We start from the raw sequence: 14,569 nt of genomic DNA on the forward strand, positions 1-14,569 counted from the left end.
CTGTAGAGCAAGTACTAAGGAAAGTGATAAGTAGACAGAATCAGCAGACTGGTCAAATTTATTTATCTCCTGGCATCTCCACTCTACCATCTCAAAACAACCCCGGTCGTCAAACTCTCACTTGATTTATACAGACTTTATACACACCTGAACATCATTAGTCTCTACCATTGAGAAATAGGTTAGACCAAACAATACAATCTAAACAAAGAAACAGGAGTAAGATTATTTATCCAATTGACAAACTCATTTATGCAGCTAAATGGTTTGAAATGTAAAACACTGCATACAGTACAACTCAAGAGGTTACTTTAAAGTAAATAAACAGTACTATACAAAAGGAAAAACCCTTCATTTGGTTGTACCCAGTGATGCAGTTAATGACATCATGACCCACACACGTTTTGGATATAGGACCAGAACAAAGGAACAATCAATGGTAAGTTTAACCAAAGCAACATAAGCAAACATAATTTACCAGAAAGTTATCTGTCAGCAGAAGAAAATTCAAAATCACCTGATGGTTCACTAGTATTTGCTTTAAAAGCATATGCATGGATGTAAACTGTAACATAATGCTACCACAAACAAAGTTACACCAGCAATGTCAAGGTCAAGCCTACCACTTTTTTCCACAAATACCAGCAAGCAATTTGCATATTTTTTGGTTCAGGCCAGCTTTGTAGCCTTCTAGGAAGAAATCTTTAAAATCTTTTTCTACATGAACTGGGAAACAAGTTGTACATAATGCTCTTTTTTTCAGACCATTTCACCAATAGCACAGCTTCATCTAAAGAGTTTACAGTTCAGGACCCTTTAAAGGCCAGACTTGTAATATTGTGCAAATGGAAATCTCCCATTATTCCTATCATGTTTTTTTTGGAAAATATTCTATTAATGCAATGCTTACCTTTGATTACATTTGATTCTTGATGTTATACTGTATATATATATTATTTCAGAATCAGAATCAGAATCAGAATGGGTTTATTGCCAGATGTTGAGGTTTACAACATTAGGAATTTGCTGCGGTGCTTCAGTGCAAACAATAAGAATTAAAGTGCTATGTAGAAAGAAAGATATGTGCATGAGATATACATGAGATATATACATGAGAATAAGAATTAAGAGTGCTACGTAGAAAGATATATACATGAGTGCAGGTGGTGATCAGTGCCAGACATGAAATGATGCAGTGACACAGCGTAGGGTCATGTGTTAGTGGCGGGGACAGTCATGTGGTTATTGTTCATGTGTCCAACAGCAGAGGGGAAGAAACTGTTCTTGTGGCGAGAGGTTCTGGTTCAGCAAATTTGAAAATTTAATGAAAAGAACAGTCACATTTTGATGAGTACTGAGGTGCAGCTACAGTGGGGCAAACAAGTATTTAGTCAGCCACCGATTGTGCAAGTTCCCCCACCTGAAATGATGACAGAGGTCAGTAATTTGCACCAGAGGTACACTTCAACTGTGAGAGACAGAATGTGGAAAAAAAAAAAAAAAAAATCCATCAATCCACATGGTAGGATTTGTAAAGAATTTATTCGTAAATTAGGGTGGAAAATAAGTATTTGGTCAATAACAAAAATACAACTCAATACTTTGTAACATAACCTTTGTTGGCAATGACAGAGGTCAAACGTTTACTATAGGTCTTTACCAGGTGTTGCAGCTTTTAGGCAGGGATGACTCCGAGAGTTGCTTTCTCACTGCATATGCTTTATTTCACAATCAGATCGATAACAAAAACATACAGCAGGTCCTCTCCAACTCCTAGCCCTTCGCTGCGGTGGAAAAAAGAACGACTCCAATCCCCTTCAAGGAACATACGTACAAAAGAGTTTTCCTGACACACCAATGGGGCGTTCAATGCCATCTTGTAAATATGAGTACTCTGGCAGAATAACAGTTCAAATGAAAAATACACCAGAACAAACAAGCAAACAAAAAAAGAAGTGTAGGGTACCTTTGAACCAATGACCACCAAAGTATAACAACAATACTTTTTAACATAACCCGGCCCCGTCAATATGTGTATCTCTCACACAGGTTTTCACACACAGTAGCTGGTATTTTGGCCCATTCCTCCATGCAGATCTTCTCGAGAGCAGTGATGTTTTGGGGCTGTCGCCGAGCAACACGGACTTTCAACTCCCGCCACAGATTTTCTATGGGGTTGAGGTCTGGAGACTGGCTAGGCCACTCCAGGACTTTCAAATGCTTCTTACGGAGCCACTCCTTTGTTGCCCGGGCGGTGTGTTTTGGATCATTGTCATGTTGGAAGACCCAGCCTCGTTTCATCTTCAAAGTTCTCACTGATGGAAGGAGGTTTTGGCTCAAAATCTCACGATACATGGCCCCATTCATTCTGTCCTTAACACCGGTCAGTCGTCCTGTCCCCTTGGCAGAAAAACAGCCCCATAGCATGATGTTTCCACCCCCATGCTTCACAGTAGGTATGGTGTTCTTGGGATGCAACTCAGTATTCTTCTTCCTCCAAACATGACGAGTTGAGTTTATACCAAAAAGTTCTACTTTGGTTTCATCTGACCACATGACATTCTCCCAATCCTCTGCTGTATCATCCATGTGCTCTCTGGCAAACTTCAGACGGGCCTGGACATGCACTGGCTTCAGCAGCGGAACACGTCTGGCACTGCGGGATTTGATTCCCTGCCGTTGTAGTGTGTTACTGATGGTGACCTTTGTTACTTTGGTCCCAGCTCTCTGCAGGTCATTCACCAGGTCCCCCCGTGTGGTTCTGGGATCTTTGCTCACCGTTCTCATGATCATTTTGACCCCACGGGATGAGATCTTGCGTGGAGCCCCAGATCGAGGGAGATTATCCGTGGTCTTGTATGTCTTCCATTTTCTGATGATTGCTCCCACAGTTGATTTTTTCACACCAAGCTGCTTGCCTATTGTAGATTCACTCTTCCCAGTCTGGTGCAGGTCTACAATACTTTTCCTGGTGTCCTTCGAAAGCTCTTTGGTCTTGGCCATGGCGGAGTTTGGAGTCTGACTGTTTGAGGCTGTGGACAGGTGTCTTTTATACAGATGATGAGTTCAAACAGGTGCCATTCATACAGGTAACGAGTGGGGGACAGAAAAGCTTCTTACAGAAGACGTTACAGGTCTGTGAGAGCCAGAGATTTTCCTTGTTTGAGGTGACCAAATACTTATTTTCCACCCTAATTTACGAATAAATTCTTTACAAATCCTACCATGTGAATTCATGGATTTTTTTTTCACATTCTGTCTCTCACAGTTGAAGTGTACCTCTGGTGCAAATTACTGACCTCTGTCATCATTTTAAGTGGGGGAACTTGCACAATCGGTGGCTGACTAAATACTTTTTTGCCCCACTGTATATGATGATTTATATCGTGTGAAGGAAACTGTTTCCAGGGCCTACTCCGTGGATCGGCTTCCTCCGAGGCGTGGACGTCTATCAGCAGAGAATGTACCTTCACCTATCAGCAGAGAATGTCCCTTAGTCTGTAACACAGTCAAATATATTCTCAAGTAATATTCAAGCATGCCATTCAGCGTGTTAGTACGAGCAGCTCGGGAGCAGCTTGGGAGAACAAGAAAACAGAGACTGCTTTAGATTGTCTTCCCAAAGTGACTCAACTTTATTCACAAGTACAACAGTTTATATAGAGGGTAAAATTCATGAGACAGCAGATTATCAGTTTAAACCAGTACAGACCAAGATAAGGCAGCGTCTTCCTGCCCTTGGGTGAAGAAGCATCCTTTGTGTAGTTTATTAGTTCAGCTACAATTGTGATTATCTCAGCGACATATTTTCAAGGCACAAAACGAAGAGTTCTTACATTAGTGAAATCTGAAACAAACCATTTGGCCTTCAACAGGCGTCTAAAAGATTAAGAAACTAATGTAGCTGAGGGAGTGATCTCTGTGGTATTTCAACCTTGTACCAGCCTGTGATTCTCACACATCAATTCTTGGGTCAAAGAGAAAAATAACTAAAACAAAAGGGGCCTTATTGAATGACAGAGTTTTCCTGCATAATGTCACTATAAAACAATATCCAGTAAATGCTACCATGGTACTAAAATACCTAACATCGTGCATGTGATCTACATTTCTTTTTTTCTTTTCTTTTTTCTGTTTTTTACTTTCTAAGCATAATTCAACATAATGGCTGAGAAAACCCATATGGAAAAGATATATATAAATGTTATAAAGTTTGTATCTGTCTTGTGTGAAACTTGTATGAAAAGCATATAAGAGTGAAAACAGATATAAGATCCCTTGAAAAATTATATAATGAAACTTGTATGTTTTGGATACTTACTAAAACAATGTATGAAAGTAATTAGAAAGTGGCCACTTTCATGAGTAATCACATATAAGTTTTTACTATTTCTTTTTCACATAGGAAGCACTGGGAGACTGAGAACAAGATTGCAACATTATTTACAGTTTGGCAGTAAATCAACATGATATCCCAGTGTGTTAACATTTGCATGTAAGTCAGTGGGAAAAGTAGGAAAACAGGAGTTACAGAACCACAGAGAACAGATCTGAAGGGAGTAGAGAGTTAGGGAAAGTCAAAGGGGGAATAAAAAGCAGCTGTGTAACTGGGAAATGGTTAATATTGTGACATTCGGTATGTCAGCATAACTTTCATAGGTTAAGATCAAATATCTGCTGTTGCTTTTGAAATCACAGTCCTAAAAAGAGGTGACTGTATTTCCTTTATTCATAAGCCTTTATTCAAAGCAGCAGTGATGATACAAAACAAGCACATAGTACATTTTTTTAATTGTTAACTTTGTTACTGTGTTTAAAACTAAAATACTAGTTGTTCTGCAGTCAGCTCAGAAGAAGCATAAATGACTATGGTTATACACCAGCTAAGGATTTTTCTTGAAAAGGGCACAGTAAAAACTGTTTAATTTTGAAAGAACATAATTGCTTTCAGCTGCTATAGAGGTATTCAGTAAATGAGACAATCCTAATGGTATGCATCTTTGTCCAAGAGGTGGCAATCTCCTTCCATTGAAAATATAATCTCACTGTGTGCCATAGTCTACATGACACAATCCAAGAAATTCTCCTTTTTGCTTTACCCTGCAATGGACAATATACCTGAATAGACTGTACCTGTTAACCTCTCACCCTATGACATTTTGGGCAGGATTCCAGCCCCACCATGACTCTGCATTGGATAACCAGTTAAGAAAATGGATTAATAGATTTATTTTTCCACAATTTTTTCCTGACATTTCAAAGGCAGCAAAAATGTCCTTGACAAAATGTATGGTATGTAGCACAGCACATGGAACAGTCACACAGTCATATGTGATATACAAACCATTAAATGCCAACTCTTCTAATAAAGTTTTAAACCCATTTCATGACTTGCTGTTGTGCTCTGTCCTCATTGCCCACTATCTAGTCCCTCCTTACCGTTAGTTAATAAGGTTTATCCCCACAATGTATTAATAAATGAACATGTAATGTATATAAGGATATATTTTTAAGGAAATACAAACACAGATAGTTCACATCAATAATAAGAGAACACAGTTAAGTGCTGTAAAGTGAAAACGGGTATAAACAATCCTGCTTCTACACCTTCAAACAAAACCCAGTTTATGTTCTATAACTGCAGTCTGTGCTTCTATTTTCCATGTGTCTATCCTCTGTCCATCTTAGCCAAATCAGGGAAGGTATATTCTTCAAGGTGTCTGCCTACAGAAAAGAAAATGTTCATGTTTTAAGGGGAATACTATTTCACTTGGCTCACAGAAAAAAATGTAAAAAAAAAATCAAAATTTTTTTGATTAATTTGAATGCAATAAAATGACCAGTTGTATATTTTTTTATTCTTTCATTAGAACCAACAAAAATGTAGGAGCCACTTCCTGTTAACAAAAGCAAAAAATGGAAGTGACACTCCTAGTGACAAGTTAATCATTAACGATTAACTGTTTTCCTGGTATCGTGAATATCTTCCTGTAATTGTATATGTTAAGGGGAAGTGGGTGCTTTTAATTCCTTTTGTAAGAAATTGAACCTTTTCCTGATCCATGACTAAGCATGCAAACACAATAGCCACACAAGGTTTCCAGTTCACCCTAATGTAAAAAATGAAGGTGGGGTTGTGTTAAAATATGTTTCTCAGTCATTGCAGACATCTTGCTCTCCCTGCTTATCCGGATTCTGAAAAAAGTAATATGCTTCTTGTTTAAATAAGGTTTTATATGCACTGGTATCTACTAACTCCCCCTCCCTTTCCAAACGCCTTCGATGCTTGTTTCCTGCGGGGGAAGACGGCGGGTATGCGTGCCGCGCTGAAATGGTAGCGCTGTGTAGGACGACTGCTGTGTTCCTTCGGATTACCCCCCACCCCCCTATCCACCCCTGTGGCCAGTCACGTGCTCTAATGTTGTGATGTGGACATTAATGTGCTCTCTGTGCAGAGGAGTTTTTTTTGTTTCCTGTTCTCATGCTGTCCTCCCATAGGTGCCCAGCGTGAGAAGAGGTCTCTTTTCTTCCTCTTGTACTTTTTCCCATTGTTGTGTAATTTTTCAGTGTTTTCTCTGCAACGCTGCCGATCTCCGACTGTATTCCCATGTGATATCTTTGTTGTGTGTGTAAGTCGGGGGGGGGTACTATTCCTCTGCGGGGCAACCTGCATATGGCCAATAAAGCATTCATTCAATTCAATTCAATTCAATTCAACAGTTACCAAAGTACAGTAAAGTTACACTCACGTAATCTTTTTACTTTTAAGCACTTGTTTGACCCATGGAGCATTGGGGTCCAGACAAATCTTTTGCCCCTCCTTCTTGAGAGTAGCACTGCAGGATCGAAGACAGATACGAGACGGCAGATATATGCATATGGTTCAAGTGTTTTATGAGGGCAAATCAATAGAAATACTTACATAATCTCAGTGCTTTTGCAGTAGGAGTTTGCAGGGTAAATCTCCACGGTGCTTATGAAACGTCCAATTGGCCTTTTCTCCTTAAAGAGGCATTGGCATCTAGGACTGATACCTGAGGCTTTTAGATAAGTTAGAGAATGATTTTAGTGTCTGGAGACAAACAAGGTAAGGCAAGCATCTATTGCAGGTTAAAATTCACATGCACGTGACAAAAATGAAAATTCTGTTGCTGCCATTAGGTGTCAAATGCACATTTCTGAGCAATAAATGTTTTGTATTTTCATCAGTTGTTCAGCTATACTTACCTCCATGGATAGTCAGGAAAACCAGGAGTGCTACAACGATAGTAGACATTTCTTCTGCAACTGACTGTAAACTAAACTATCTAAGAGATACGATATATATCTGAAGAATATGATTAGTGAGTAGACTATCAGCTCAGCCCTCTTCTTTGAAAGATTGTGATGAAGTCTGCTCTGCAGACCCCCTTTCTCTCTTTGCTCCCTCTTTCCAATGAACTCTTTTTTCTCCCCCCCTCAATAAAAAAAAATGAGAGCACAGAATAAGAATCACATAAGAAATACATGCTGCAGCAGCAGGCTTTTGGCAAGGAAATACCTGGACTCTGTCCCAAGATAAGTACATCGCAAGAGAACTGATTTCCATGGAAAAAGGTTTTTTTTTTCTTAAACCTCTTAAAGCCTTTTTATAGCTTTGTGTCAGTAAATGGTACTAACAAGTTATCTGGAATATGGATATCTGTGCCAAACCAAAGACTTTGTATTTGTCTTTCTTGTCTTTGTATAATTTGTGTTGCATATATGCATAAATAAACATAGATCATAACAGTTTCCCTCTATAAACATAAATAAAACTAGCACAAACCTGTTAATATTCAGCCAGATATATGTGTGAAGGCTTTGCAGATACCAACTTTTCAAACAGAAGGTGCTTATGACAAGCCAGCAGGCTTGCCCTGGCATGACATTAAAGTCAGAGGGATGCGATTTCACATGTGAAATTGTACTTCGGGACCATCCCCCAACAGATATCCAAGATTAAAGTATTCATTGTTTATGGGTGAGAGGTTGTACAATTCTTTATTTGTTAAACATCCTGACGTTTTTCAGACTATCCAGGGGATGTTTACATTTGAGTCTCAATGGAGGCAAGTTATATTGTAAAACTTCATCCCATCAGCTTGCAGAACGCAAACAATGAACAATTGGCCAACAGCAAGGAAATGATTCAGTCCTTGTTTTCCCAGTTCAGGTTTTTAAGTCTTACCATGAACCTCATGGTAATTTGGGGCTTTTAATGATTTCTTTGAACTGTTATTTTTTCAGGGTGGAATGCTTTAGACGCCATATATCTTTAATTACTTTAAAATTCCAGAATTGGGTGTATAGGATTTTAGATTTTTTTTCTTTGGGGGGGAGAGGGGGGGGGGGGTTCTCTAATCCACACAGGCTCAAATATATACATACACCCCCACTAATAATTGGTTAAATTTTTCCAAGTTGCACCTTACCAGGTGCTTTTGTGTCCAAGTTTTAAACTATCTGGGTTTTGATTTGAGGTGAAGAATCTTGGAGGTAGTCTTTCTCCTTTATTACTTCATCTAGTTTGTTGTACCAGCTTTAAGCCTTGGTGGTTCCTGGGGTGTTTCTGAACATGCTAACTAATCATCTCTTGTATTCTTCCAGACCTTGAAAAAGTGATGACATATCAGAATAACTTGTACTTATGCACTACTGTTTGAACTGATGATGGAGAGATCTGCAGTTGTTGGCTCCAAGAGACCTTCCCAACTTATCCTTTTCCGGTTTTATTCAGTTCTTTTTACTTTCCCAATGTTGTGTTGGTCAACCAAATAGGTCCTGTCAAACAAATCCATTTTTAATGCTGGCAAACAGAAACTACAAGTCGCATTTAATCATAATCACTAATCACAAGTTAATAGGCATTGTCCTTGTCAATTTGAAAGACACTGTTGCACTTTCAGCGCCACTTATTAAAATATTTAAGTGAGTGTATGTATATGTTTGATCCTGAATAATTCTGACTCTGTGTGGACTGGAGAAAATCAGAAAATAAATTCAAACTTGTTCAATCAAAAATTTTTTAGTAATTAAATATGTACACTGTACAATCACTCCACGCTGGAAAAAGAACAGTTCAAAGAAATCCTTGTTGCCATGACATTCATGTCCATGATGCGTGTATATACACACACTGTATATACTGTGTGTATATATCTTTGAGTCTATGAACAGGAAATAGATTTCCTGCATGTTGTCTTGACTTCTTTCCAAAATATTTCATCTTTCTACATTGCTTTAACAGTGAAAAGGTGCAATGTCAGCATCTATGCATTTAATATACATGTCTACTATACTGATAAAATAACAGTTTAACTTTTTACTGTATTACACATTTTCAGCATAAATGGAAATACAGTGTTGACAGTAACAACAGTCTGCACAATTCTAAAGAACTTAAAAGTCAATATTTGGTTTAGGTAAGGTAAACCTTTATTCTTCACACGACCTCAACTTGCTTAGGCAAGCTTCCTTGCTATTTCTTTTCGTTAATGAAATGACTACAGGCTTCTTGAAGGACATTCAAAGCTCTTCTTTGGATGTTAGCTGCCTTCTTTAAAAGTCTCTGTCAAGGTAATCCCACACTGCTTAAATCATGTTGAAGTCTGGCTTTTCAACCCATGACAGATTATGTTCCATTGTGTGTTTTCTATTCAGTGCCTTTTGTGCATCAATAATGTTTTGACAGTGACGGTGATCACTGACACAGCAATCAGATGAGTTCCAGATGTTAGTGAATGATGGTTTATAATCTGATGTTACTTTTTTGCATTCATAATTAAATGAATTTTGACAAGATTCCCAAACCATGACAAATCTTTCAGCAAGTTTTAGCAGTGGCTGTTGACACTCACTTCACAAGACCTGTTGCCACTGAGTTTGAGTCCGTTCTTGTTTATTTTGGCACAGCATATTAGCCTTTTCTTCCCGGTTCCCCTCCTTAAAAATGGCTTTTTAACTGCCACACTCCCACTGAAACAATTTCTGATGAGACCTCAGGGAATAGAAGGGACAGATATATCTTGCATTCCCTTTGTCTTTTTTTTTTCGTGATTTCTTCCTCTATTTCTTTAGGGCATGGCTTTCAGTTACTGTTTATCTGCAGTAGATATGTGTAGTTTTTTAGACCTGGCATGTTTTGTCCTCCACTTAACAAATTTCCTTAATTTTTTGGTGACACTCTCAGCACACTCTAACAGCACACTGAGATATGCCCCAAACCAACTAAAGTCACAGAGCAGGGTCAGTGGATGCTTAGGTGCATAGTACATGATGAGAGAGTTTGGCGTATGTTACGTTTCGGTGTTGTCAGTGTGTTGTTTTTGGCGTGACTGTTATGTGTTTCCTGTTTTACTTTGAAAGTCTGTGTTATCTTAGTGTTTTCAGTTTACGTTTCCCTGTCTCGTCAGGTCTAATTTGCCCCAGCTGTGTTTCCCTCCTGTGGTCCATTCCCTGATTGCTCCTTCTAGGTATTTAAACCCTGTGTTTCAGTGTGTCATGGTCGCGATCTCCCCCGTGTTGTAAATAGTTTGGTGTTTTGTTGTAAATAAATAGTCTGTTGTAAATAGCTGTGAATGGGTTTGTTAATATTTTCGTTTGAGACACCTTCGTTTTGGGATTTTGGTGGAGAGCTTTAGTTTTTTTCTCGTGTGTCTTTTTCTTATTTTTATTTTCATACGTTGCACGCCGGTTGCCTAGGCCGGGGTGTAACATATGGGGGCTCGTCCGGGATTGCCTTCGCTGGGGGGGTCCGAGGACCGCCCCAGCCTTTGTCGTCTGCTGGAGGGTCCGTGGGACCGCTCCAGCCTTCATTCGCCTTCGCTGGAGGGTCCGAGGGACCGCTCCAGCCTTCGTCGTCTGCTGGAGGGTCAGTGGGACCGCTCCAGCCTTCATCAGCTTCGTCCGTCTTCGCTGGAGGGTAAAAGAAGTTGACTTGCCTGCACAGAGTCCTGACCTCAACCTGACTGAACACCTTTTGGATGAATTAAAGAGTGGGAGCCAGGCCTTCTCCTCCAACTTCCTTGTCTGACCTCACAAACGCACTTGTGGAACGATGGTCAAAAATTTTCATAAACACAAATAAATTAAACCTTGTGGAATTAAAAATGGGATGCCTCTCAAGTTCATATGTGTGTGAAGGCAGATGAGTGAATAGTTTTGGCAATATACATTTAGTGAATGTGGAGGTGATTGGAGTTGTTTTAATGTTTGAAAATATCTATTTTTTATTATATACTTCACTTAGAATGTGGTAATCTGTAAATGAAAACACACAATTGGTGGGAAAATCAGTGAGCTACATAAAGTTGAAGGTTTACAGACGTTCCTACTATTCATTCTGAGGAAACATGACCATATATGTCATTTTTAAGCACAGTTCATCCCACCCCAGTTGTTGTCAAATCTCAATGAATGTGCCTGCTACCAGCATGCACCAGCATGGCAGCAAGTACTGTAATTCAAGTAGATAGTGAGATGATTCACAAGGACGCAAAAACTGGAATGCTTGCATAAAAGTTAGTAGAGTTTATTCTCACCTCTTAGATACCTACACTAAATGGCACTGCAGTTTCATCCAATATTTGTTTTGTCATTTCAAACCTGGCCATTGTGAGTTGACAGTGTGAGTCATCTTTTAACAATAATTCCAAAATAGGTGTTAAAAATAGTTCATCATTTTCATTATCCACCTAAAATGGTCTGATTTCATTTATTCCATTTAGGGGAATTTCTTTGCTTCAACTTCTAGCTTTAGGTTCAAGATGGGCCAACATGAGGTTGTGGAAGTTTTGTTTTGTGAAACATGCGGTTAGGAAAAAATTTTGTTATACTTCCTCTTAATTAAAAGTCTAGTTCCTGTATTTTGTGTGTGTGTGTGTGTGTGTGTGTACATGTTTAAACATCTTTGTGATGGCAGAAAATTAAAGCATTATGCCAATGAGATGTCCTCACTAATATACGAAAGTACGCTCCTTAAAATAGGTTTTGCTTTGCAAAATGAAATCTTGCATATAACAGTAGAAATATTTTTTTTCTTTGTTGTGTGCAGGAAATATGAAATACTTTAAATGCACAGAACTCAAACTCAAGCAATAGACAGTGTTTGGTCACTCATATATGTATAAATATTTCTTTAGGGGAATTTCATGGAGCCAGATGATGTAAACTGTCATTTGATTTCTAACATTTGCTGGTGGTCACATGCCGGATATCATCTTTTCTTCACATGTCTCACTACATATGTTAGTTTTAATTTCAGCATCGTAATGGTTAACTTAAAAACTTTCCGTTGAGGTCCATCACATGCTCTGTGTTTAACCATAACTGCTTTCCCTTTCTATATAGCGAAGGTGGGTGTGACTAGGGATGGGTATTGATAAGATTTTAACGATTCCGATTCCATTTTCGATTCTGTTTAACGATTCGATTCTTTATCGATTCTCTTATCGATTCTTTTTTTTTTTTTTTTTTTTTTAAAAAGGAGAACACTAAGGTCGATTAGCTCAGAGCTTTGTTTTATATCTTCTTTTTGAACAAGATAGAAATTTAGGAGTAACATGGCCTTACAAACCCAACAGTAAGATCTTAAGAGATCCACAGCCTACGGCTCTTCAATGGGGTGTCACAGGGTCCCCAGGAAAAAAAATTGTAAATGTAAAATAATAAAATAAATATTCTTGTGAGACATATCACATATTGACGGGGTCGGGTTATGTTAAAAAGTATAAATTGTTATACTTTGTTCATTGGTTCAAAGGTACCCCACACTTCTTTTTTTGTTTGCTTGTTTGTTCTGGTGTATTTTTCATTTGAACTGTTACTCTGCCAGAGTACTCATATTTACAAGATGGCATTGAACGCCCCATTGGTGTATCAGGAAAACTATTTTGTACGTATGTTCCTTGAAGGGGATTGAAGTCGTTCTTTTTTCCACCGCAGCGAAGGGCTAGGAGTAGGAGAGGAGCTGCTGTATGTTTTTGTTATCGAATCGATCTGATTGTGAAATAAAGCATATGCAGTGAGAAAGCAACTCCAGGAGTCATCCCTGCCTTAAAGCTGCAACATTCTTCTGTAGCAATAACAAAGTATAACATAAATTGTTCTGTGGCAATTACACAAGAATATCCAGTAATGTCCCTGCCCACAATTAAACACATTCACTTACCAAAAATCGGGGCATCTGCTGTGGCAAATGGGTGCAAGCCTTTGACCACAAACTGAGTCACTGCTCGGTGACATTAGTCTATCCTGGCCTGAAAGGAGACGCTACCGGTAGACTGCAGCGAGAACTACCAGCGAGTGCCAGCCAGACTCTGTCTGTCTCTCTCATCATGGTCACCTACATGTACAGTAATGGCAGGTCTTGTAATAAGGCAGATTGCGCTAACATAATATGCACTGTTAGTTGATTATTTACCTGCCGCATTAACGGGAGAGGACGTGCAAACGTTACCGCTGCTGCTGGGTTGAGAGTCACGAGCGGAATTAAAAACACAACATTCATTTAAGGTCATCGCGTGTTTTGTGAGCAAATGCTTTTGCATATTCGTAGTGTTTCCTCCCTTAAATGAAATATCTACTTTGCAAGTTGCCCTGTTGTCATCGGTTCTCATAAAGTATAATCAAACTTTTGAGCGTTTGAGCCGCCGTGTTTCCTGCCAGGTAAATGACGCTCCGCAACGTGGTGACGTCATTCGGGGCGACTGGAATCGATAAGGGAATCGTTTGCAAAAACGGCAAACAATTCCAAGGAATTGAAACAGTGGGAACCGGTTCTCAACAAGAACCGGTTTTCGATACCCATCCCTAGGTGTGACCACAAAGGGACCATCGGTTAATAGGTTTATAGACCTTTGGTCATTGCATCCAATTTTTCCAAAAATCAATTTTAAAAAACAAAACAAAACAGAAAAAAAATTCATTACAACTAATATGGAAATATCTGTGCCTTTAAATGACAGACTTTTGCCCTCTGAAAGAAAAAAAATCTTTAGTCAGCATTAATTTGTTAAGTGAAGCAACAGTTAAAGTCTTTTTCTCTTGCTCAGACTTCCTTCTGCTTTGTGAGAATGATTGAATCGACGTCATGTCAGCAGACATGTTTGAGCTAGATGAGATTGCATCAGACTCAAGTCCAGTTCTGGGAAAGGATTTTAAGATAAGATAAGATAAGATAGAACTTTATTAATCCCTCGGGTGGGTTCCTCTGGGAAATTCGACTTCCAAAAAAAGCACAGCAACGACCGAAGTTACAGTTACAGAACTGTTATATATATATATATATATATACACACACACACACACACACACACACACACACACACATATATAAATACAGAGACAAATATAAATAAAATATACAAAGGGGATAAATAGAATAAATAGGAATAAAAAATAAAAATACAAGTGAATTGCACATTTCAAGTATTGAGTCTATTGCACTGTTGACTATTTTCTGTCTCTTTTTAACATATATGCATTTTTTTTTTACTATAATGCATATATGGCATGTGTACATGATCAACATATTCACAGTATACCCACT

The 14,569-nt window shown here is 38.7% G+C and overlaps 1 protein-coding gene across 1 annotated transcript; it reads right to left on the reverse strand.

The window, feature by feature from the left end:
* Positions 1 to 2,588: 2,588 nt before the first annotated feature.
* LOC146668134 (C-X-C motif chemokine 10-like) lies at positions 2,589 to 13,828 on the reverse strand. The gene is made up of 5 exons (XM_085409973.1): positions 13,442 to 13,828; positions 7,228 to 13,363; positions 6,923 to 7,040; positions 6,750 to 6,836; positions 2,589 to 5,724 (listed from the first exon to the last, which is right to left on the reverse strand). The coding sequence occupies exons 2-5, from the start codon at positions 7,274 to 7,276 to the stop codon at positions 5,712 to 5,714; spliced, it is 267 nt and encodes an 88-aa protein (XP_085266099.1). The 5' UTR covers positions 7,277 to 13,363; positions 13,442 to 13,828; the 3' UTR covers positions 2,589 to 5,711.
* Positions 13,829 to 14,569: the final 741 nt, after the last annotated feature.

The sequence above is a fragment of the Rhamphochromis longiceps genome, linkage group LG6, assembly GCF_057381845.1.
Source record: "Rhamphochromis longiceps isolate RC_006_pf linkage group LG6, R_longiceps_female_GT1.1, whole genome shotgun sequence".
In the NCBI taxonomy this organism is placed as follows: domain Eukaryota; kingdom Metazoa; phylum Chordata; class Actinopteri; order Cichliformes; family Cichlidae; genus Rhamphochromis; species Rhamphochromis longiceps.

What these genes read in the sequence shown, in the direction of transcription:
- LOC146668134 (XM_085409973.1), bottom strand. Translation starts at nt 7,276, where the DNA reads ATGTCTACTATCGTTGTAGCACTCCTGGTTTTCCTGACTATCCATGGA. An exon ending in TTTCCTGACTATCCATGGAG is followed by an intron (nt 7,041 to 7,227) that starts GTAAGTATAGCT and finishes CTTATCTAAAAG; the next exon opens with CCTCAGGTATCAGTCCTAGA. An exon ending in TGCAAAAGCACTGAGATTAT is followed by an intron (nt 6,837 to 6,922) that starts GTAAGTATTTCT and finishes TCGATCCTGCAG; the next exon opens with TGCTACTCTCAAGAAGGAGG.